Source organism: Poecilia reticulata, chromosome 21 (assembly GCF_904066995.2).
Source record: "Poecilia reticulata chromosome 21, P_reticulata-male-v2, whole genome shotgun sequence".
Taxonomy (NCBI): Eukaryota; Metazoa; Chordata; class Actinopteri; order Cyprinodontiformes; family Poeciliidae; genus Poecilia; species Poecilia reticulata.
In genome coordinates, this window is record NC_088850.1 from 23711801 (window position 1) to 23734564 (window position 22764).

Below are 22764 nucleotides of genomic sequence, written 5' to 3' on the forward strand. Positions count from 1 at the left end.
ACAAATAAAATTGGATTGATTGATTCCTAGGAATAATCTGATTGGATTAAAGAGTCTTGTCTGTGATTGGCTGGTGATTTTGTTCATTTACATGGCGACAGTTGCAGGCAGGCAGAGAGCAGGAAAGCTGGAGTCATCAGAGCTGAGTGTGTGCCATAGCATGAGAGTGTTTAATTTAAATGCACAAAATCTAATTTTTGTTGGTTTACAAAGGTATGTGTGCACAGGTAAATCTACACATATTGGTCACTGGGCTCTCATTTTAATGACACAAAAATCACAGCATAAAAAACAACTCTTCTTGTCATCCCACAAGAAGAGTTGGTCTAGCAAAGTGGTTCTCAGGACATGTTTGCTGTTCCAGGTCTCTCTGCTTCAGCTCCCTGACCAGCAGAAACCTGTTGATCACCTATTGAAGCACAGCAGGTGTGTGGCCTACGGGAAACACCTGAAACCTGAAGACGCAAGTGGAGAATCTCTGCTCTAATACTTAAGTGACAGTGGTTGCAGTTCGCTCAAGTGTGCCGCCGGTTCGATTTCCACTCTGTCCACCTGTCATCTCCTTGGGCAAAACACTCCTACCACCTTACCTGCTGGTGGTGGTCAGAGGGGCCGAGGGTGCAATATGGCTGCCTGGTCTCCGTCAGCCTGCTCCAGCTGTGGCTACAACCCAGCAGCCTGCCATCATCAGTGTGTGAATGGGAATGACTGATTTCATCATAGAGCCTCTTTGAGGATCCTGAAAAACGCTTTAAAAGTCTGATGTCACTTTGTAACATATTCAGAGTACAGCTTAATGGAAGCATGAAACAAAATACACATTTCTTTTTGCACTTTATTTTAATTAAGGGATGTAATAGCTTTATGACAAAATTAATACTCAACTATTATCTAATAACACTACAAAGAGGTTTTAACCAGACTTATTTTTACACAATAGACATTAATCAGTCAATGAAAGGAAGAATGTCTTTTATGTATGTGCCAGCTGCAAATAACACAGAAAACACTGACACAGCACTATTCATGCAATGAAGTGGAACAGCGTTCCCAGTTCCAGACATCTCTCTGCTTGAGCCTGAATTTCTGTGGAACAGTCTTTCACATGTCCCAAAACTACAGAGACCATTATTATTAGGTTGACAGCTAGAGACAATTGAAGCCATCACAACACTCCTAAAAAGTGAAGAAACATTCACTGCTTAAAGGAAAACATGCTTATTAACGATTAGTCACTTTGGACAAACCACAGAACAAACTTATTTACAACTGCATCAGTGCAAGGGTTCACTAAAAACAGGCTACAACCTGTCACAAGAACACAAAGATTCATCTTACTGGGAATGAAGATGAAATGAATGCATGCACACAGGCTTTACTCATCACCCAGACTGCACATGCCAAAAACGACTACACTGAACACTCTGAGATCCTCTAACACCAGGACTAATCTGCCTCTGTCACGGTAAGCAGGTGCAAGGTTAGATTTTATATAGCTGATGACAGAAAACACAAGAGATGCAAAGCATGAATCTACAGTTGAGTAGCAGGGAAGTGTGTTTTTTAGTCAAAGTCTCTGTTGACCAGGACCAGTGGAGCCACCAGAGTCCACACATAAAGGCCAATGCAGATCCAGCTGGAGGAGATCTTCACCCACACAGACGGCCACCTGCTGGTCATGGTCTCATATTTGGAGTCAGGGCTGCAGATACAGAGAAACAAGCAACCAACAGGTTGAAATGCTGCCACTTCATATGGAAAATGAAACTTGCTCATATTGTTCAGCTACAAGTTAAACAAAGTGATAAAATGTCATTTTGTGTGTGTGTGTGTGTGTGTGTGTGTGTGTGTGTGTGTGTGTGTGTGAGGCATATGTCTTTGAGATTTACATTCACATCTATATCTTTCTAAACTACACACTACAGGGTGTTGGTGCTCAAATAGCCTCCTCCACTGGGCCCTATGTCTACATGACTTCAACAAATCACACAAGTTAAATGGAAGACGTGCTCTATGCATACAGATGAAACCAGATATTTACATACACTCAATGTTTGACTGAAGTCAGACATTTTAAATGGTAGTTATCTTATTCTGAATTCAAAGAAATAACTAACTCACCAAGTTTTCTAGTATTTAGCAGATAGAAATTATTTTGGTAATTCTAACTAAACTAAAACAAGAAAAGTTGCATTTAACTTCAGACAGTGAGAAAAAAAAAAACATGTTTGTGTCTTTTTATTCAGAATATGTAAATATGTGATTTCCACTGTATATTGTTCCAATAGAAACAGGGCTGACTGGATCAGAGAGACAGCTCTGACTCTTTACCAAACATTTCTGTCAGAAATCCTCTGAGCTCCTTTAGCAGTGCAGGATGACAGGAAGTGTGGCGAAGCATCGACTTCAGCACCAAGCAGAAAACGTCCGCCTGCACCATTCTTTTTAAAATAATAGAACAATCCTCAGAATCCCACCTGTACCAGTTGGTGAGCGTCATCATGATGTAGAGTGACGCTAGGAACAGCATGAAGTGGAAAAAAGAGTAAGAATAGGTGACCCCATCCTTCTCATTGTCCACAGCTCTGTTAGGGCCGCTGCTCTCCTCAAAGCTGTCTGTCTGGGGTCCATCCTCGATCAGAGCAGACTCATCAGTGGTCAGAGTCAACTTGTTCACCTGGGCATTTGAAGAATTGCGAATACTGGTGGACAAACAGAAACACAACAAGTTAACAATGTGCTAGAGCCGTTTTTCAACCACTAATTTACTAATAATCTGAGCATCTCTGCCGGTACAAAACAAGCTTTGACATAAAGGAGATTCCCACCTGGAGTACAGGACACACATGAGGAAAAGAATCAATCCCACAATCCCTTGAGCATCCCACCACGTAACCACATGGTCCTGACCTTTAGGGCTGGTGCTATTAAGCCCAATGATGCCCAGAAGGCTGGGGTTACAATCTCTGTCTGCAAAACAAACACACACACACACACACACTCAAATCAAAAATGTCCAAACTTTCAGTTCACGACAAGTTTCTGACTGTTAAAACTGAGCGACACAAAAGATGGAATCATAAACAGAGGGATCATAAACAAGCATTTTCATTTATGTGTGACAACAGGCTCATTTGTTTAATTCAGAACAAATGTATCTTGTTTTAAGACAGAATTATCAAAGATATTTCTATTTGCTAAACATCACAGTAATGATAGAACAAATATGTCATATTTATTAATTGATGTCTTCAAAATCAGGAAACCCAGAACATTTCACCCAAGTCATTCAAAGGCATCTGTACCGAATGTATGTAAACATCTGATTGTGAAGACATTAATACATAAACCTGACATTTTTTCTCTCTCATTGTTGTGAGAATATCCTCTTTCCTGTGTCCTGCTCCAGAAATCTTTTAAGTAAAGTAGAAAGTCAATTATAAGAAGCTAATTTAATGTGATTTTAACATCTTTTATTTCTCTTCTCTGTTTTAAGCGCTGTGTTAACAGGACACTGTCATTAGAGTAACTAATAATTTGTACATGTTTGCGTACCAGGTTCATTGGTCATTGCAGACCAGGTCAGGTACATGGTGTACAGAGTGACCAGGGAGGATTGCAGCAGGCCGGATCTGGGCTGGGACTCCTTTATGAAGAATATGCAGCGTTAGGAAGAAATCAGAGAACTGAAAATGTTCACTACCACTTTAATCTTTATCAAATTGCTCGACCTAAATTTTCTCATTGGTATCTAATAAAAACAAAGCGCGTATTCTAAATTAATGAACTGAATACATAAACACACACAGAACTAACACTACAACACCTCTGAGATAAATTCTGTATTTATAGTATTAAAACGTTATAGTTTATTTAGCTTAGTTTACTTGTTAAAGCTCCAGTATGTAACTTTATTTAAAAAATTTTTATTTTTTTTACATATTTGTGAAAAAACTGTTGTTTCCAGGCATATAGTGCCATTTCATACGACAATCATGTTACCTTCAGTTGTTATAAAAATGCTATATCAAATATGACTTGATTTTGTAATTTAACACCTTGAAATTGGGCTTCTGTCTCTTTAAAAACTTCTGCTCTTTCTTAAAGTCTGTCTTCAGGAAGTCATCACAACATGGCTGCTCCATTAACCCTTTAGCAATGTTTTTACCAGCGTTGCTCTGAGAAGTAGCTCATGTATTGAGCTCAGCAGTTCCACCAGGTGTTTGCTAATTGCTGTTGGCTAGTCTGAAAGAGCTGAGGGTCTGTGAAGCTGAAGCTCAGAAACCGCAGCTCAGCAGAGGAGCTTTGGCCTTCATGAAACGATAAAAATATAAAGTCAGGCACTTTATGTTTTGGTCCGTCTGATGTAATTTTTAAACATTAAATGGTTGATAATTTGATCAGTTACTCAGTACTTGAATAGACTTTTTACCAAATACTTTTTTACTCTTGCTTGAGTAATTTCCTGGCTGGCTACTTTTTACTTCCACTTTTGTAAAGAAAAATATGCTGAACTATTGCTTCTCTTATTTGAGTACAACTTTTGGATACTCTGGCCAAATCTGGCCAAGATTAACTTAATGGTGCTATGGCAACACTGGCTTTATCTCAGATCTTGTATTTCTGAATCAGACTTTTGTGAAAACAGCTCTCAGGTATACTTTTGATGACAGGATAAAACATTATAACATGATGTAAAGCTGAAAAAAATCTATTTGACATAATACTGCCCCTTTAAATTACAAGATGCTGCTTTTTACAAGAGAACTTCAAAAAGAAGGGCTTATTACCTGAATCTGTGGTAGAACAGACATGACGGAGGCTGTGACGCACAGCAGCAAGTTGATGCTAATGAAGACCTTATTTTCAGTGCAGCCATCAGAATGGGTGTAGTAAACATAGAACAGAACCAAAGAGACCAGGGACAGGAGGTAGTTCAGCGCAGTGACTGAAAGTAGAGCTGCAAAAGCAAAGCAGAAGCCGATTTTAGATCAAGTCTGTTCAAAAACACAACAGGATGTACAGTGTAACAACAGTATACACACCTCTTCAAATGTTCTACCTACCACAAATTTCAATGTATTTAATTAGGATTTTATGTGATAGAACACCACAAAGTAGCACATAGCAGGAAAGAGGAAGAAAATTAACTAATTGTTTTCAAAATAGTTTAGAGCGATTTTTGAAATCAGCTTAGTTGAAGCAAGTAAACATGTAACTCAGGCAGGCAGTGTGCCTTAAAGACCAGGGTGGGAACACTGGCCTGCAGCACCAACAGCAGAAAGTCCATTAAAGTCTGGAGGTGTGTTACAGTTTTTAGTCAGCAGGTGGATCCAGAACATCAGGACTAAAAGGCTCCACAACCAACATGGTGAGTATTAATTATTTCATATACTGAGTTAGAACTTAAGATTGTTAAACAGGGTATGCTCCACCCGTTTCAGGCAATCACACATGAAATAGTTAATAATAATGCTGGTTACACATCTTACCTTTACCAGAGGTATTAAATAAATATCAAGTTAATTTAGGTTTGCAATACTTAAATCACACAATGTAACTTGATTTGTTTTTATATGCTGCAGTAAATGATTCTTTTGTGGCATTTGATTTACATAGGTTTTGTAAGGTCCACTTATGCATTCCACAGAACAAGCAATAATCAATAAAAATTGTGCGTCTAAATTTCTTTTTCATTCATATTACGTTTTATTCATTTCCTTTTCCTCATTTATTTCAACCCATAAGGAGATAATTCATTTCTAAACATCATAGAATTAATTCAGTTTTCAAAAAATGGAAATAATAAAATCAGAAACATCATTCAAGCACCAAGTCTAAAACAAAATCAACTTTTTGGTCTACTGTCCTCAGAGGTTGTGCTAACGGAATATTTTCCGTATTTGCCCGGTTATTTTTTTAAACGACGGGAAAATCTGAAACCCGTCGGTCATTTGACAGGTTATAATTCACACCCTTGACTGGTGCACATTGGCAGACATTATAGACTTTACACAAAGATTTCATCGCAAAAGCAACTAAAGTCAATTAATAAAAAATCCTTTCTGAACATCATCTCATGGACACTGAACTAAATGTGTCTTTCTGACCGGGAGCTGACAGAGTGTTATGGACCGGACGCTTTTGAGCGTCTGGTTAGGAAGCACTTTCCAAATCTTTGGTTGAAATAGCGCGTTTAATTTCAGTCTCCATTACATACAGAACAGAGAAAACTATAAAGAGAATGCAACGTTGAGCTAATCAATTTATAGTCTAAACTAGCGGTTCTCAACGTGGGCGGTACCGCCTCCCAGGGGGCGTTCAGAGGAGGGCAGGGGGCGCTGGCGGACATTTTTACAAAAGGGGGGCCTGGGATGCCTTTGGGGGGCTTTTGGTCGAAAGTAAACTTTACACCTTAAATGCACAACAATACCAGTTTAGACTTTGAGCAACTTGCTAAAACTGTATTTTGTAACATTAAATCATGCTTGGCTGCAACTGTATCGATGGCAGCTCTTCTTCTATTCAGTGTTTGTTGGCTTCTGTTAGCTTCTTGGCGCAGCTCCGTTCTCCTGCTACTGGTAGCTAAAATCACGATACCCTTCCTCACTGTGTATCCCTCTGAAAAATGAACCCATTTAAATAAAGAAATCCCTCCATGGGTGACACCACGATAGAGAGCGTTCATTTTATAGCGTTAACACGGTGCTGTAAGTGGTCCGGTATGAAACGGGGGTTTTAGAACAACACAGCACTTTTAAATTTCAATAATCAGAATGCAGAAATTGTTTCCGATGTTTTAAAAGGTTTATGTCAGTCTGCCTTTTCCCCAACGATACGCTTCCCAACCGCCTTGCACCATAGGGGGTTAAAAAAAAAAAAAAGACGCACACATTGCGCAAAACTCTGAAATAGGAGAAGCGGGACATAAAACATAGCAACGAACTAGATGTGAATTATGGCATAAAAACAGAGAATCCGACGCTGAACAATGAAAAATCAACACATGATGTGAAACACGTGACGATTAGGCGGCGCAACAGGTGATGAGTGAAGATTACTGATGGTCAATAAACGATAAAATAAATCTAGCAACAGGAAAGAAACTAATGTGGACATTGCAATAAACCAGGAGAGGATAATATTAATCAAAGGAAACTAAATGGAAATAAATGAAGAACAAAATGCAAGAATAAACTAAGAAACTAAAGTAAATACAGAGTAAATTTGTATGGCAAGACCTTTCGAGCAATAATTAATACAGAGGATTGTATGGCAACAATAAACACACTATTTCCAGCTAAAAGGTAAAATAATATTGTTGAAGTGTGATGGGTTTGTTGAGACCACATCTAGTACTGAGAATAAATATATCTTACAGACCATAACAGTAAAGAACTGATCACTTATTTATGTTTTCAATTAGATTTGATATATTTATTTCTTCAATATTATTTTTCATGTCAGTGTTAATGTCATGAGGCTGATGACTCCATGACACTTTCAATTTGACTCATTAGGATTTGATTAAGAACAGGATTTGTTCTTTGTAATTTCTATCCAGTAAAACTATTAATCTATAATCAATAGACGGGTCTATATAAAGATATAATCCATGTTTCTGTCTCATATTTGTATGGCATTAAAAGGACCTGGAACTTTAGTTTTTCCACTTAATGCTCTGGTTTGCACAGTAAATGCCAAGTGGGTGAAATTTTATGGATGATACTCTGATGTCCTATTCTCCTGAAGGCAGCACAGAGCTGCACCACCAGAAACTCACAGAAACACTGAAGAGAAGAAGAGCTAGGATTAATGAAGTTACAGTTCTATCCATGTTTTAATGTTGCAGAGCTCAGTCGTTCTGCAAATAGTTCAAAGTTTAAACTGGCATGTTGAACATCTTTTATCTGGTCATTTTGTGGAATATTTAACTAGAAAATGGCAAAGAATAAGAATATTGTTTCCACCCTGACTGGCTGCTGTTACCAATTTTAACTTGAATGTTCATTGCATTTTTCGTAGATGCCTGTGAAAATAACTTGTATTCACATTACTTTTTTTGTTCTCTGGGAAATAATTTTTGATGATAAATACAGAAACAAGCATAAAAATCAAAACATCTACAATAGTGATAGTAATATTAATGATAAAAAATAATAGTCAGTGCAAAGTAGCCCACAAATTCTTTGGTGGGGGAGGTGGGGGACCTGGATAAAGGCTGGGGGGGCGCTGGCCCAAAAAATGTTGAGAAACACTGGTCTAAACAGAGGAGCCGGTAGTTTATCTTGAGGAAATAAATGACTATGCAGAAGTTAATTAGACTGTAACAAGCTCAGTCTGCTGAACAACCAATGCGGACGCGGCTCCGCCGCTGCGAAGAATTAAACTTAACTCATCCTGCGGTTTTAACAAATGGAGCTGGAAGACATTACCCTCCTGCGCTCAGGAGAGCGGCAGACGTAACATCTGTCAGTTTCGGAGAAGCGAAACTATGCAAAAACAATCCTCGTAAAAGCACAGGCCCAAGGTAAAACAACTGTTCAATTGATCGGTTTGGATCAGACAGACTCAACTGACTGATGAACTAGGAGCTGATTTCTCTGCCGATGCGACCAGGAGGAATTTGTGAGGCTGTGCGTTCAGACCCCAGCAGGCAAAGTGCTGGGGTCTGAATTTAAGTGGAATCGTTTAACTTCATTTATTATAAGTTAATGGGACCACAGTCGGTGGTTTTTGTCATGGAGAAAAAGTTAGATGCGTTCATCTGCTTTATGTGTGATGGGATCTGGATTCATGGTTCAACTAGGTGAATAAAAATAAATAATAAAAATGAGGATGAATAGCCGATGTTAATATGATTATAATTTCACGGGTAAAAATAGAACATGACCGATTTTTTTTAATGCTGTCCGTCAAAATGACGGAGAACAAAAAAGTCTAGCGCGACCTGACTGTCCTTCTAGCCAAATTAGAATTTGTCCTTTAAAACTCTAATGTTAAATAAACAGTGTTAAAGAGTAATTTTCCAGGAGACATTTTAATTTTCCCCTAACACGTAAGGCAAAACCAAAATATATCACCTGTCATGTTATGTATGTTTAAACTCCTAAGGTTTTTATCCTACCTGCATACCAACAGCGAGAGTTGCCCTCTTCCATCTTCTCCACCCAGGACTCGTTCCAGGAATGAGCAAAGTCAATGAGTAAAACCAGCTGGATGAGGATGAAACAAAAAGCTCCTGCCATCCCGATGTAGAACCACACTGCAGAGCAGAGCAAGGAAAACAAGCTTTACATGTGAACTTAGTGATTACTACAGGAAATTCACCTTCAGTTCTCCTTGATTTAAATCAAATACTTATGGACACAAAGACTACTTTTTTTTTGTTTGGTTTCTTTTCTAAACAGGGAACATTGGTAGGACTGTTTTCAGATCATTTCACTTCTGAAAGAAACATGCCAACCACAAAGGATCCCTGCATCATTTTTACATAATACAAGTGAATTCACTGAGATCACAGGATGTGTGTGTTTCTTTTTGTTGTTGTTGTTGTTTTGTTTTCAGATTGGATGTGACTGCAGAACCAAAGCTGAGCTCACAGTATTCACCTAAGGAAATGTTCTTCAGGGACGTCTCCTCCCTTTGGCTGAGATCTGTCATTGTGACTGTTTAATGTATTCAGCACCTTCATTAAAGGACAGGTGTTGTTTTCTATCCTCAACATTCATGTGCCTCAAGTTCTGCTGGTCAGATGGACACTGAAGAATCATCTACACACTGTCTGCTATTTGCTCCCACAGACATGCTGGCACTGCTGTTGTCTTAGAGTTGAATCATTAGATTACATTTCCCTGGTTGCACCGTCTTCTGTTACTCCTTGTGGTTCTGGGTGATTCTGGGTTGGTGACTACATCATGAGGTGGGTTAGAGTTAGAATACTGGTGGGCCGACTACAAGCCTGCTATTCCTTGTTGGGACCTTGCAGTGCATTGCTGAAGAAGCATGAAGAATAAGTAGAGATACTCAGAACAAAAATACGATCTAAAATCCAAAATTTTACCCCAAAACATTTTTGTGTCTGATTATTAACTCCATTACTGACAATGTCAATCAATATTTACTGCAATGCTGTTCTTTACCTCTCAGAGATAAAGAATGAATGAGGATAATTCAGTCATTTATCACAAAAATAACTATTTCATTTTTTAATGTCCACTGGGAAAACCTACACAGTTCAAAATAATGCCCAAAGGAAAGGAATACTTACCAGTAGTGAAAGGTCCCTCTGAGATAAAAAACGAACCAACAGTGATGCCAAGAGCTGCAACAAACTTGAAGAACCAAAATCTGGTACAAAAGAAGAAAAAATGAGAGGGAAGACAAATACCAGTCAGTCAGGCTGATGCTGATTACTGTTAAAATCCAGCAAATGCAGCTGGAGTTAAAGCATTTCCAAACCACTCCTAAAAATCATAATAGTAAATTAAAGGAAGATACCCATTTGAAGAATTTCTATATATATGTATATATAGACTCACCCATTGTGAAGTGCTGCTCGGGGGTCTTGGCTGCTCTTTACTTTGATCATAAGCAAAGAGAACAGTAAGAAGAACATGGCCATCCCAAAGCAAACCCGATACACAGCCTTGTAGCCAACCAGAACGTCACAGTTCACTTTGCCATCTAAAACAGGTAAAGATGAACCAATCCCTCCTTCACAGAATCCTGGAATCTACAGTGATACAAAAGCAGAAATCTTAGTAAACGTCCGCAGAAAGCATCTTAACAAAACTCAAACAGAGACTGGAAAAATGTCAAAGATGGATAAATACCAGAGACTGATCTCATGAACGGCTGAAAATGTGTCTGACACAATGAGAGAAGGACGCATAGATACAATGCGTCCTTTTTGCCAGATTAAAAATACATAGTAAGACTAATAATAATAAAGCTCATAAATGGTGCCACAGATTATATTTACTGCATGTTCCACATATTGTGTGGGCAAGAGATGTCTGAGTGGGACAGATTATGCAGCAGGACTGCTGAGAATATTTATGCAATAAAACCAAAAACACCATAATTAAACTTCACTATTATGACTGATTATTTAACAACCAAAAATTAATACCAACAGCCATCAGAGACCAGAAACCAATCACTGAGTCAAAAAGAAATTGAAGATAAAACAAATAAGAAGAATTCCCTCTCTCAAAGCGAGGCTCATATGAAACATTAATTTATTTGCAAAGCAATTTAACGTTCCTTATTCAAGCTCAGACTCTCGTGTTTTAACATCAATTTCTCTGTGGTTTTCTGTAAATACCTTCACGGATCTGATGTATGACTCATTTGAAAAGCTTCTGATTTCTCATCCAAATTCAAAGAAAACATAACCAGATAAAACACTTGTCAAACAAGGGATACGTATTTGACTCCACCTTCTTAAATCTTTTCAAAATGTCATTTCTAGCAGCAAAACTATATGTCACTGACAAATGTTTTTATATGCTAGGAACAGTTTGAAGGCAGTTCTTTATGGTGAGCACATTGCCTACCTTTTTGAGCTGGCCCTCCATACCAGGCATCAACATGATGCAGGCAACAGCCACTCCCAGCAGCAAGAAGCAGGCGTAGATGAGGCGAGTCATGGTCGAGTTATTTCCACTTGGACAGCATCGACACAACAGACAGGGGGCGCTGCCACAGAGGCAGGGGATCTGCGTAAACAAACTTGGTTAGCTGAGGACAGAAAAAGGCAGAGGTATTTCTGATCCTAGTTGTGCAACAGTGAGGCTATTAAATGACTTCTTGTCGTGTATAAATAGATGGTGATGTGTTAAACAGCGCAGGTGGAACATAACATAACATCCACCTGTCTTGTACACATTATAAACGAATCACGCTGCTAGCTAAGCGCAGGATTTTTACCCGGAATATTACAGGCTGCGTCACCACTCGATCAAAACAAAGCGGGTTTGCGGCCTAAACCTCCAACGCTGGAATAGATTTCTGTTTAGAACCGTTTGGTCAACCACAAAGGCGGAAGAGATGTAAAGCCTTTTCCCCTAATGGTTTTGCATTCCTTTCTTTCTTAATGGTTGTTGTCAAGGCTTCTGTTCTGCGTGGTTTGTCTTCTTTAAAAATAAACAATAATGGAGAACCTGAATATCATTGCAACAAGTTAAATATTTCATTCGGATGTGAATTTTTTGGATTTCAAAAAGCTTCTCACCCAGCTAGCCATGGAACAGAGTCCCAGAACGGCTCCCATGGTGCAGACAAGCTGATGGCGGATGTTTTTCTGAAGATGGATGTAACGCACAACAGCCTCTTCTTCTGAAAGAACGTTCAGCTGTTCACTCATCTGCTGCCCTCTTGAGGATGACAGAAGAACATTTCAGTATCTGCTCAACTGAATAAATAAATAAATAAAAACAGCAATACAAAAATTTTGACTAATTGTAAATAATCTGTCTTTTTAAGCTTTTAAAGGTGTGATGATGTAGACCTATCAGACCAAAACATGAATCAATGTTGATTCCTTAACTTTAATTGAATATAAAATCAACACAAATATGCATGTAGATCCAAATTCAGATCATGGTTGAATCAACTTGATATAGTGTCAGTTATGTGAAATCCTAACATCGATTCAACATGTTAGTCACCGACCTCTTTCAATATTGTTTTAATGTCAGGCTTCAACATAGATTGCCTGACGATATTTTAGCATTGATTCTCATATTTTGTTATCTGGGATCTGAATCATAAACCATTTCAAAAGGCTGTCAGTCACCCCCTTGACATTCTGATTCTATATGGCCACACTTCACCCATCTTTGTTTTGCATGTTGTTTTATATAAATTCATATCTTTCCATCTCAAAGTTCATTACTCTTTCATTAGTCATCCAAGTTTCAGAAATTACAATTATGCTAAACGGCTGTTGAAATGTCTGAGTTTCTATATAAACTTCGGTTATTGAAGTGAATTAAAGTGCTTAACCACACAGTATGGTCTTTCATGTACTTTGTTCTAGAGTTTAGTTAAATCAAAAAAGGGTTGGGGTCATCCACTGGGGATAAGCGTGTATGATGAAGGATGGATGGTTGGGGTCATGTGTCCTGATTTTCTGATCCATACATGGGAAGAATCTTGTAAACCCCCCGATTTTCTATTAGATTCAAAACTAAATCTGCAGCAGTTTTATAATAATTATTATCTAATTGAGTCAATTAAAAGATTTACGTAAACTACTTGCAACTTCACGGTCAGAAAATCCAATTGAACAAAAATTCAGTCAATTCAATCACACATACTCTCTATTTTACTTTAGTTATCAAACAGTGTATTAAGCTCAGTTTATTATTCAATTTAGATCTCATTAAGTCATTGACAGTTGCTCTTGCTATGTCATTGACTCTACAGCTCATGCTGAGCATGCATGTAGCAACGATGGAGAGGAAAAACTCCACCCTAACAGGAACAAACCCCAAGGAGAACCAGAACCTGGCTCAGTATGAGCAGCTGACAGGACGTTGAGAAGACAGAGCAGATATACAAAAAAAAGAAAAAGAAGAGCTGATGTAAGAGTACTACCCATGTTGATGAAAAGTAAATAACAGGAGAGGAGAGGGAGAAGGTTTAGTTGTTGGGAATATGATCTCAGCATCCCTCCAGGAAGCTATCACAGCCAAATGGATTGCCTGAAAAAACAATGTCGTGTATGCTTTTTGTTTGGATGTCCACTACTCTATCACATTTTTCTTTAAATGACATTTTTTTTTAGGTTGAGGTTTTAACGGTGTCTTGTAGTAAACTGTTGGAATCTTGGAGTTTTTCAATATAGTTGTGCATATATTGTAGGTTTGATCTGAGTTATTTTGTTATGCAGTGTAATTTTTTTTTTCCTGTGGATGATCTATCATCAGTAGTTCTCTGGTGTTTTGTCTCACCAGCAGTTATTGCCTACCTTAGCTCTGCTCAGTCCTTGCATTCCTTGCCTACTAGATTGAAGCTTATTTTGTTTTCCACCCCTCCCCAGATTCCATGAGTCATTGTGATGGATCTTCAATAGAGTCATTGCCTGTCTTGTTTTCGTCCTACACAGCTCAACAGTAAGCCTAGTATACTATCAAAATACACTATATTTTGACTTCCTCCCATTGCCTCTGTTCTTCTTAAACAATGCCAGATCCAGAGGTTCTGGATTTCCTTCAATCTATTATCATCCTTATAATTTTTGTAAATAAACCTTTACCTTCTTCATTTTGTCTCCTTAGTGGTTTTTAAGTGATAGCTTTTCCATCCATCCATTTTCCTGCACCCTTGTCCCTTGGTGGGGTCAGGAGGGTTGCTGGTGCCCATCTCCAGCTAACGTTTCGGGGCGAGAGGCGGGGTTCACCATTAACCTGACAGTCATGTTTTTGGACTGTGGGAGGAAACCGGAGTACCCGGAGAAAACCCACCATGCACAGGGACAACATGCAAACTCCATGTAGAAAGACCGGGGCTGGGAATTGAACCCAGAACTTTCTTGCTGCAAGGCAACAGCTCTACCAACTGCGCCACTGTGCAGCCCCCGTGGTAGCTTTTGTAAGTGCTTAAGGTTTTTTCTAACAAAACAATGAAAACTAAAATTATGACAAGGAAAGAGCAGAGAAATTAAGAGATAAAGTTATGCAGAAGTTGTTTGAAACAATATGAGCACCATTTAATCAACTATAGGAACCACAGATTCATACTGTTGGAGAACCCAAGACAACTATTCATCCCTCCTTAAGTCTGGTCTTCATGGTAGATTAAAGATAAGAAAAAGTCCTCCAATCTGACAGCTGACAAGGTGAGTCAGAGGCTACATACTGTCCGTTGTTGATTTATAGACACAATAGAACATAAAACCCATGATCAGTGGATTGTTTTTCTGTCAGTCTGGTACCTTAAAACCTCCTGGGGAGTTTGTTCTTTTTTTTCTATTTTGTTACTGGGAAAGACTGCAATAACATTCTAATCTTTTTAAAAAAATATTTTATAACTTAGCATGAATTATAGTTTAAAAGTATATTAAAACTTTGAAATTGGATTTCTGTTGCTTTAAAGACTCCTGCTCTTTCTGAAACTCTGCCTTCAGGAAGTCGTCACAACATGGCTCCTCTATTAACCCTTTCCTTTAACGTACTTACCAGCATAGCTACGATAAATCCTAAGTCCACCCAGGCGCTACGATAAGTCCAGCCAGGCGTTTTGTACAGCTTTCTCAAACATACATACCTAATACTCCAGGTATTTTTGAGGTAATAACATTATATGACATAAAGCTCAATAAAGTTAATTTTACATAAATATGCTCCTTTAACACAATTGTGTGCACTAATCCCAACCCTCTGTGTTGGACAATCACATCAAATACCTAAAACGATACACTAAGGTTTATAGTTAGAATGAGGCAAAGTGTAAAAATTCAAATGGTGAGGGACTGTACATTTAGACACTGTTACTGAACCCAACACACCAGCTGTGGCTCCACTCGGAGCACAGAAAGGTTCAACCGTACCTGCAGTAACCAGGGAGTCATTCTAATGTGAACTCCAGTCAATGTTCCATCAGACCGTGAACTAAAACACTATCTGGAGCCACAACATTGTGAGGTGACCACTCCACCTTGTCAATGTGGGCAAGAAGACTGTGTGTAAATTTATATGATCAATGTCATGTGACAAACACTGAACATCATGTGGGATTTTCTCAATGCTACTGTTCACTGCCACTTTTGTCTATTGTACAACTTTTGTTCAAGGTTTTTCTGCTTATTGGATAGAAATAGTCAAACACTACCCATTGTTGTGCCTCGGTATCTTGAACAGAAGAGGACCAGCTTGTCATTAATCAAAAAGTCAATGCAGTGAACCCTGTCTATTCATCTGGATTTATTTGCAGTGCATGTCTAAAGTATCTGGTGGAAAATGCTGCTTGCACTGGAAGAACTGGACAGAATGTCACCAGACACTACTGGCACTCGCAAAGCAACCAATCCAGAAGCTGCATTTATTTTCTTTGGCTGTACCTCCAAGAAAAGAGATAAGAAAGACAGCAGATATTACCTTCTGCCGTAGTTCTCAGAAGGTTTCCACTACATGTACTAATGCATATCAATGTATATTCAGTGTGTGAACTATTGGACAGACTGCTCTAGGTGTTTTAGAGGGTGCCCTCAGTTGGTTGTTGTCCTGAGTCTTGCAAATATCAGGGGATCCACTGTGACACAAAATATCAGGGCCCAACAACACATGCTTCGCACATCGTTTACGTCTTATTTTACAGATCTTCACCTGCAAATATCTAACATGTACTTGAGATGCAAACAGCATTCTGACAATGGAGCGAGAATTTCCTTTTCAAAGAAAAAAGTTTAATTTTTTCTGGGTCAGTCACCAAAGTGACTGTGCCTTTTTTATTTCAGGCAAACTGAAACATTTGTCAGTTTCTAAAACACGAATGGAAAGTGACAATTTTGAATTGGATAACAGAACAAATAGGCCAACAGACTGATGAGGTTTCTCACTCAAAGCTAACCTTCTGTCCATTTATTGTCAGTATTGAAAATCCATCCAAAAATAATGGCTGGATTTAACAAGATGCCAAGTGACAACTAATGTAATAGTTTTCTCTGTATCCATTTCTTTTCTGTGGAAATGATATCCACAGAACCCAGAGGCTGGGGAGACAGAGTCGATATTGCAAAACAGTCAGTTGAGATAGTCGTCATAGGTCAGTGTTCACCTCTGTTCAGCCTTCTTCCACTGATTTGTAGTATACTGGAAAGTTATTTCATCATGAAACACGAATTAGTGGCAGAAGACAAGCTGCTCATCATTCCTGATTCCTTCATCTTTTAGCCATCCTGAAAGTTTTTAGTCCAGAAGAAAAGGACGGGTGTGGTCATGGTACACAGGAAGGATGTCACCTCCAATCCAGCCTCAGAACAAACATGTTAGACCTGATCCGTGCTCCTCTCTGAAGAGCAGAACAATCTGCAGGTCATTGTCCGAGCCGCTGGTGACAGGCACTGTAATGCTGCAGGGCACCAAACAGGTCTTCATACGAAACGTTTTTGTGGGAGGGCAGGGAACTGATGGGAACAAAAAACATCGATCAGATGATAAAAACAAATAAGAACTGAAGATATCAAGGACACAACTGAGTAGTGTAGTGTTCATGCTGCCCCTCACAAGATGCCACACCTTGCCCATATCAGAAACCGCCACTGAACCAGAGCCAGGAGGCGGGTCTTAGTGCTGTCACTCAACGTTACATACTGGCTGCTAACTGTGATAATGGCGGGGAAACAACTTGGTGTTGCATGAAAACCACATGCCAGTCATCGATGGTCATGCTAACTAGCCTAGCATTCACAATAGAATCTGGTGATAGGGAAAAATTGTAACAGCAGCAGAGAAAAAGGGGAGGAAGAGGAAGGAGAAGCAGACTGTGATTGACAAGTGCTAAGACCCACCTCCTGGCTCTGATTGGTGGTTTCTAGTTAGCACTAGAAGGAAGTGGGGCTCACGAATTTCACAGATTATCTGTCTCATAGAATACTGTAATGACAGAGTGACAGTTTTAATAAATATGTAAAAAAAATTATATTTTTTATAAAAGTTACATAGTCCAGCTTTAAGATCCACCAGTGTAAAATGTTCATTCTTGCCATTTTTCAACTGATCTTAACATTTTGATCAGGAGTGTATGCACCGCTACATTCTGTGTGATGAGGCTGAAGGACAGACAGCAGCTTACACAAACTCTGTGAGTCTGATGTGCCAGGGGAGGAAACCCAGTGTGCTGTTCACAGCACCAAACTTCACCACCAACTCAGGGTCTGGGATATTTTTTGATTCTGAAAAAATAAATAAAACACAAGGCATATGTATTAAATGTCACAGTTTGAGGAAGGTTGGATAGCATTACATGATGAAACTGAACAAACTGAACCAACAGGTGTTCACCAGGTCTCTAAAAAATAGACCCACTGTAAGACATCAAATGTGCCTGTTCATCTAAAGTTCTAGAACTAGCAAGGAGGAAAAGGCCTGAAATAGCAACATATATCCTTTATGCATCTGAATATCTGAAGGAAATGCATATTATGGATTTTTTTTCCCGATTAAAGATAATATTATTAATGAACGTGTTTGTTAAAGGTATGCCTAATACTAGAGGTGTGCCAATCGATCGGTCACCGATCTTAATCGGCCGATTTTCATGAAAAAGTGCATGATCAGTGATCGGCGATCATTGGCTCTTGTTGCAGATACCGATCACCTGCATCTCATTTCACAGCCTGCCTGTGCAGCTGGTCTCCTCTTTCCTTCACTGCGCAAACGTGCAGCAACAAATCCTAAGCGATGTGGAACAATAACGCACTGAGTGAATGGGGACGTTTGCGTGTTGCGGCGGAAAATTGAAGCAGGTCAAAATGCATCAACACGACGAAGCTAATATGACATAAAAACAATGCCATACTTGACGGAGTTTGGCTACATCGAGGCTCACTGCAGTAAAAAAGACATATGGAGGATCAGATAGCAGGTAAAGCAGCGCACAGCTACAAACACTCACCCGGATTAGCTTGACGGTCAGAAAGCTAAACAAATAACCCGCAAAAATATTTAAGTCTTCGAGCTGCGATGTAAGACGCTGGTTCTGCTCTCGCTGTTGAACCGCTGCTACGCACTACAGGTAGTAATATTTCACAGACGGAGCGCCGCTTCTGCTCCACCTGGTAGTGACTCTCACACCGAACCTCTGCTTAAAGCTGCAGCATCTAACTTAAAAAAATACATTTTACATGCGTATTAAAACTTTCGCTGTCCTAACATGAGACAGATAATCTCTAAAAAAAGAATCGATCTCCTCCCTGCTCTGCATAATTACTCCGCTCAGTCAGAAACAGCCACTCAGAACTAGCAGTAATCAGCTAGCCGCCATGCTATCAGGAAGTTTTCATTCAGGAACTCTGGATGGTTTATTGTAATGGAACCTGTATTTGCCTTTGAATGTTAAGTTTTATGCTTGAATTTTTTTGGCAATGTTGAGAGGTTTTATTTTGGCTCTTTGCATTACTTAGCCTCTTCAGAGCCTTCATATGTTATCAGTCTGCTAAAGATAGTATTACTGATAGCAGTACAATTTGCACAATGCCTGTTTTGTTTAGTTGTCTACTTGGAAAAAGTTATTAAAAACAAGTTTTTGTCTAAATTAAGGTGAATTCATGGCTCCTTTTTCCACATAATGTAACCGGCAGTGTTTATGATAAAAATAGTAATAATAGTTATGTGATCGGTATCGATGATCGGCCCTCATGGGTGATCGGTATTGGCATCTCTACCTAATACTAACAGGAAATACATCTTTCAAACCGTAATAGTAATAAGTTTATAAAAACTTATAAATCTAAGAGGGAATAATCACTTCCCAATCTTTTTGAGGAGTGTTTCTTTTATGTCTTTACCTTTTCAATCTTATTTTTTTATAATAAATGCAGACAACTGAGAGAATAATGCACAGCAGAAACCCGTGTTAAGTGTTTATTAAAGTACTGGTGCATATGAGCGCAGAGTCATACCTCTGAGAAGAATGTCCAACACGGAGACGCTGATGTCTTTAGAGCTCCATTCCTTCTTCTCCACAGAGTGACAAAGTTTTCTTGCTGCCTGGACAATACTGTGCTTTCCATCCTCTGGGGACAGCACCTTCACTATGGGTCTACAGGACACAACTGACAAACATTCAGAATCAAACTACAAGAATCAGTGTAAAAATTTGGAGACATCATTTCAACATTCTCAGGACCTGAAAATTAATTTAGATGACTTTCTAACACATGAAGTATAAAGGGATCTATGATATTTTTTAATAGAAAGTATTATGAGTACATTAAAGCAAGCCACTTACTGCATTTTGAGCTATGTAAAGCACAATCTACTGGTGTTGCAAGCAAACCGGATCCTTACACAACCAAAAGAAATGACTATGGACTTTTATTAGGAGGAAAAATATCTGAAAAATCTTATAAAATTGAATATAAAACATAAAATAATTTACAATGCCTAAACTAACACTGGAGGAGTCTGAGGCCCTGGCACATGCTATAGTACAAGTCATCAAGAGTATTCTCAGTCTTAAAAACTGTAATGCTCCAGGCTTTGGTTTATCTGGAGAATATAACAAGGCCTTTTTGAATTAATTAACACCCACCTTATATAAGGCCTATAATTATTCCCTGAAAGAGGGAGACCTCCTCACAATCATGGGTGGAGGCAGAGATAAATGTCATCCCAAAAGAGATTTAGCATCAATCTATCAAGATATTAATGTTTCAAATAAGCGTAAATCAAGCAAAATAACATGCAGATAAAAGTTTTTTTTTTTTTTAAATACCTAAAAGTCCCAACTGAGGTTCTGTTTTAAATTCTTACCAAAGTGTTGGGGTTTGTCTGAGCCGTTTTTCAGTAACTCCATGTTGAATGTAGAGTCATCTCCACCCAACAGGTTGTGTTGTTGCCTCACTATCTCCTCCTGAAGAGAAGAGTTGTTTTTCTGGAAAATACCTGATGAAAAACATGCAAGTCAAAGCGTAATTTCACTGAGAATGAAAGTGACCGACGTTTTGCATTTTATTGGGCAAGTATTCAGAAATATTACATTTCCTGAATCATTCAAGTGACTGAAATACTTCTGTGGTTTGCTCAATTCAAACGGTTTTCCATTCATCTTCATTTCTTTATAAAAACGTTCAGCATGTTTGTAAATTTTGAAATAGTAGTCATCGTCACCTGACCTCATCCCAAACACTCCACTTTACACCTCATTATTTGCATGTATTTACACATTTCGAGTTTTTCCAATCAGAAAAAAAACGATTATCATAACAAAATGATAACAGAAACTTAAACGATTTAACTTCGTTCAGGTCTGAAGTGAGCAAAAATTAGAAGTGAAAAAAATACATAGTTTTTAATCATGCTTAGGCCCTTTTCTACTGGACCTAACATTTTAAAGTGTGGCCAACCAACTTTTGAAGGAGCGTCAATGATTAAAACTAAGAACATACACAGCGCAAAGAAATGATAAACTAACACTGTAAGCCTGGCAAACAAAAGTTTTCACCGTGATGATCGTAGACGCTGACGTAGGAAACACCGACAGCCATACACCAGACCACAATGTTGGCGATGTCCGTGTAGCTGAGCTCCTCCTCGGCCACTACGAGGCCGATGTGGACCGGTAGTTTCTCCAGCGAAATCCCGTCAGATATCCAACGTGACCGACGGCTTCCAGCGCCTTTGCCATCATCATCGCCGTCAGAACTCTGGTTAGCACCGGCCTTGTTCTGCTTGAACTCAGACACAGGAACCGGCAGCAGCAGCGCAGCCATTGTCCGCTGCCAGAAACTGCCTTTCCATGTTCGAAGACGGACTCGGAGCCAGGAAACTGTCGCTCTTTTGATACGGACTAAAGCTAAAAGAAGGCGCCAAATAAGGCCGTAAAGCAACGCCATTGCTGGCCTTGTAAACGGAAAGGAGACTGTCTATCTACAGAGGTTTCATCAGTTTCTTCTTCTTCTGTATTTGAAAACGGGTGTCACACAGCGTTAAAGTGTATTACCGCCACCCGGCGTGAGGATTAAAATCTCCTCCAAAATCTAAACAGGGCTTTAAAAAGTGATCCACCGAAATATTCCAACCTTGCTGTGGAATCACTTTAGCTTAAAGCGATGATATAAAAACTAGCCTGTGAAAACAGGCGTTACATCGCAGATTCCTGTATTAATCACAGACTTGCAATCATTATCAATAAATTGTTTTTCCATTCTATTACCTAATAACTTAAATGAAATGTATTAATTCTACTATAATTTGAACTATTTATTTCTATGTGATTAAAGACGTCCTCTATATCGGATCTTCTTCATTTGATATAGGTAAGGAGTTTGATCAAATGTCCATGATAATTAATTGTTTTTTATTATTATTTTAAATCGAATTGTGTGCATTAAACTTCACTATTACGGCAAACTTAGTCATGAAATAACAATACAGTCTTACGTTCTTACAAGGAATTTGACATGGTTTCACTCACTCAGTGTACAACATTAAGAATATATAAACTAAACTAAAGGTTAAAAGGAACAATACAAACATACACCCAATATTATTTTCTTTTTTTTTTTTTTTTTAAAGCATGTTGTGGTAGTGCAAAGATACTCCTCACCTGCTGCCAATACATCTCACAAAATAATCTACAGAATAAAATCTGAATTTCAGAAATTCCTTGCTGAGATATGTAAAACAAGTCCATTTATGAGACATTTTACCACAGCAAGTTAGAAGTTCCATGAGACAACATGACATTTCTGGGTAGGCCTGTTCAGTACACCATGTTCTCCTGAATTGTTTCTATGAATTCATCTTGATTAGGTCAGAAAAACGTTCAACCCAACGTCCCAAAAGCCTTTTTGAGAATCTCATTGCTGGATAAAAGTGTAAGAAATAATATGCACACATTTAATGTATTTTTAACAAGTACAGTAAAACACTTTGTTTGACTTGGTTGGGATTGGTCCTATTTTGGTTTAGCTTTATTTGTATTTGTGTTGCTACCTTCAGAACGTAAATCTAAGGGAGCAAATAACTGCACTGGGTGAAGAAAAAGGTCTGTTTTTGCCTAAATTCACACAGAATTTATCCCTCAAACTCA

General features: G+C 38.7%; 2 protein-coding genes across 2 annotated transcripts; both read right to left on the bottom strand.

The window, feature by feature from the left end:
- Positions 1-817: 817 nt before the first annotated feature.
- serinc1 (serine incorporator 1) lies at positions 818-12390 on the bottom strand. Its single transcript, XM_081602447.1, has 10 exons — positions 12239-12390; positions 11562-11723; positions 10542-10735; positions 10271-10350; positions 9128-9265; positions 4791-4960; positions 3556-3646; positions 2829-2970; positions 2478-2702; positions 818-1702 (listed from the first exon to the last, which is right to left on the bottom strand). Exons 1-10 carry the CDS (start codon positions 12368-12370, stop codon positions 1564-1566), a joined length of 1473 nt encoding a protein of 490 aa, XP_081458573.1. The 5' UTR covers positions 12371-12390; the 3' UTR covers positions 818-1563.
- A 4002-nt stretch (positions 12391-16392) lies between these two features.
- nus1 (NUS1 dehydrodolichyl diphosphate synthase subunit) lies at positions 16393-21701 on the bottom strand. The gene is made up of 5 exons (XM_081602248.1): positions 21175-21701; positions 20484-20615; positions 19631-19783; positions 17803-17902; positions 16393-17134 (listed from the first exon to the last, which is right to left on the bottom strand). Exons 1-5 carry the CDS (start codon positions 21563-21565, stop codon positions 17044-17046), a joined length of 867 nt encoding a protein of 288 aa, XP_081458374.1. The 5' UTR covers positions 21566-21701; the 3' UTR covers positions 16393-17043.
- Positions 21702-22764: the final 1063 nt, after the last annotated feature.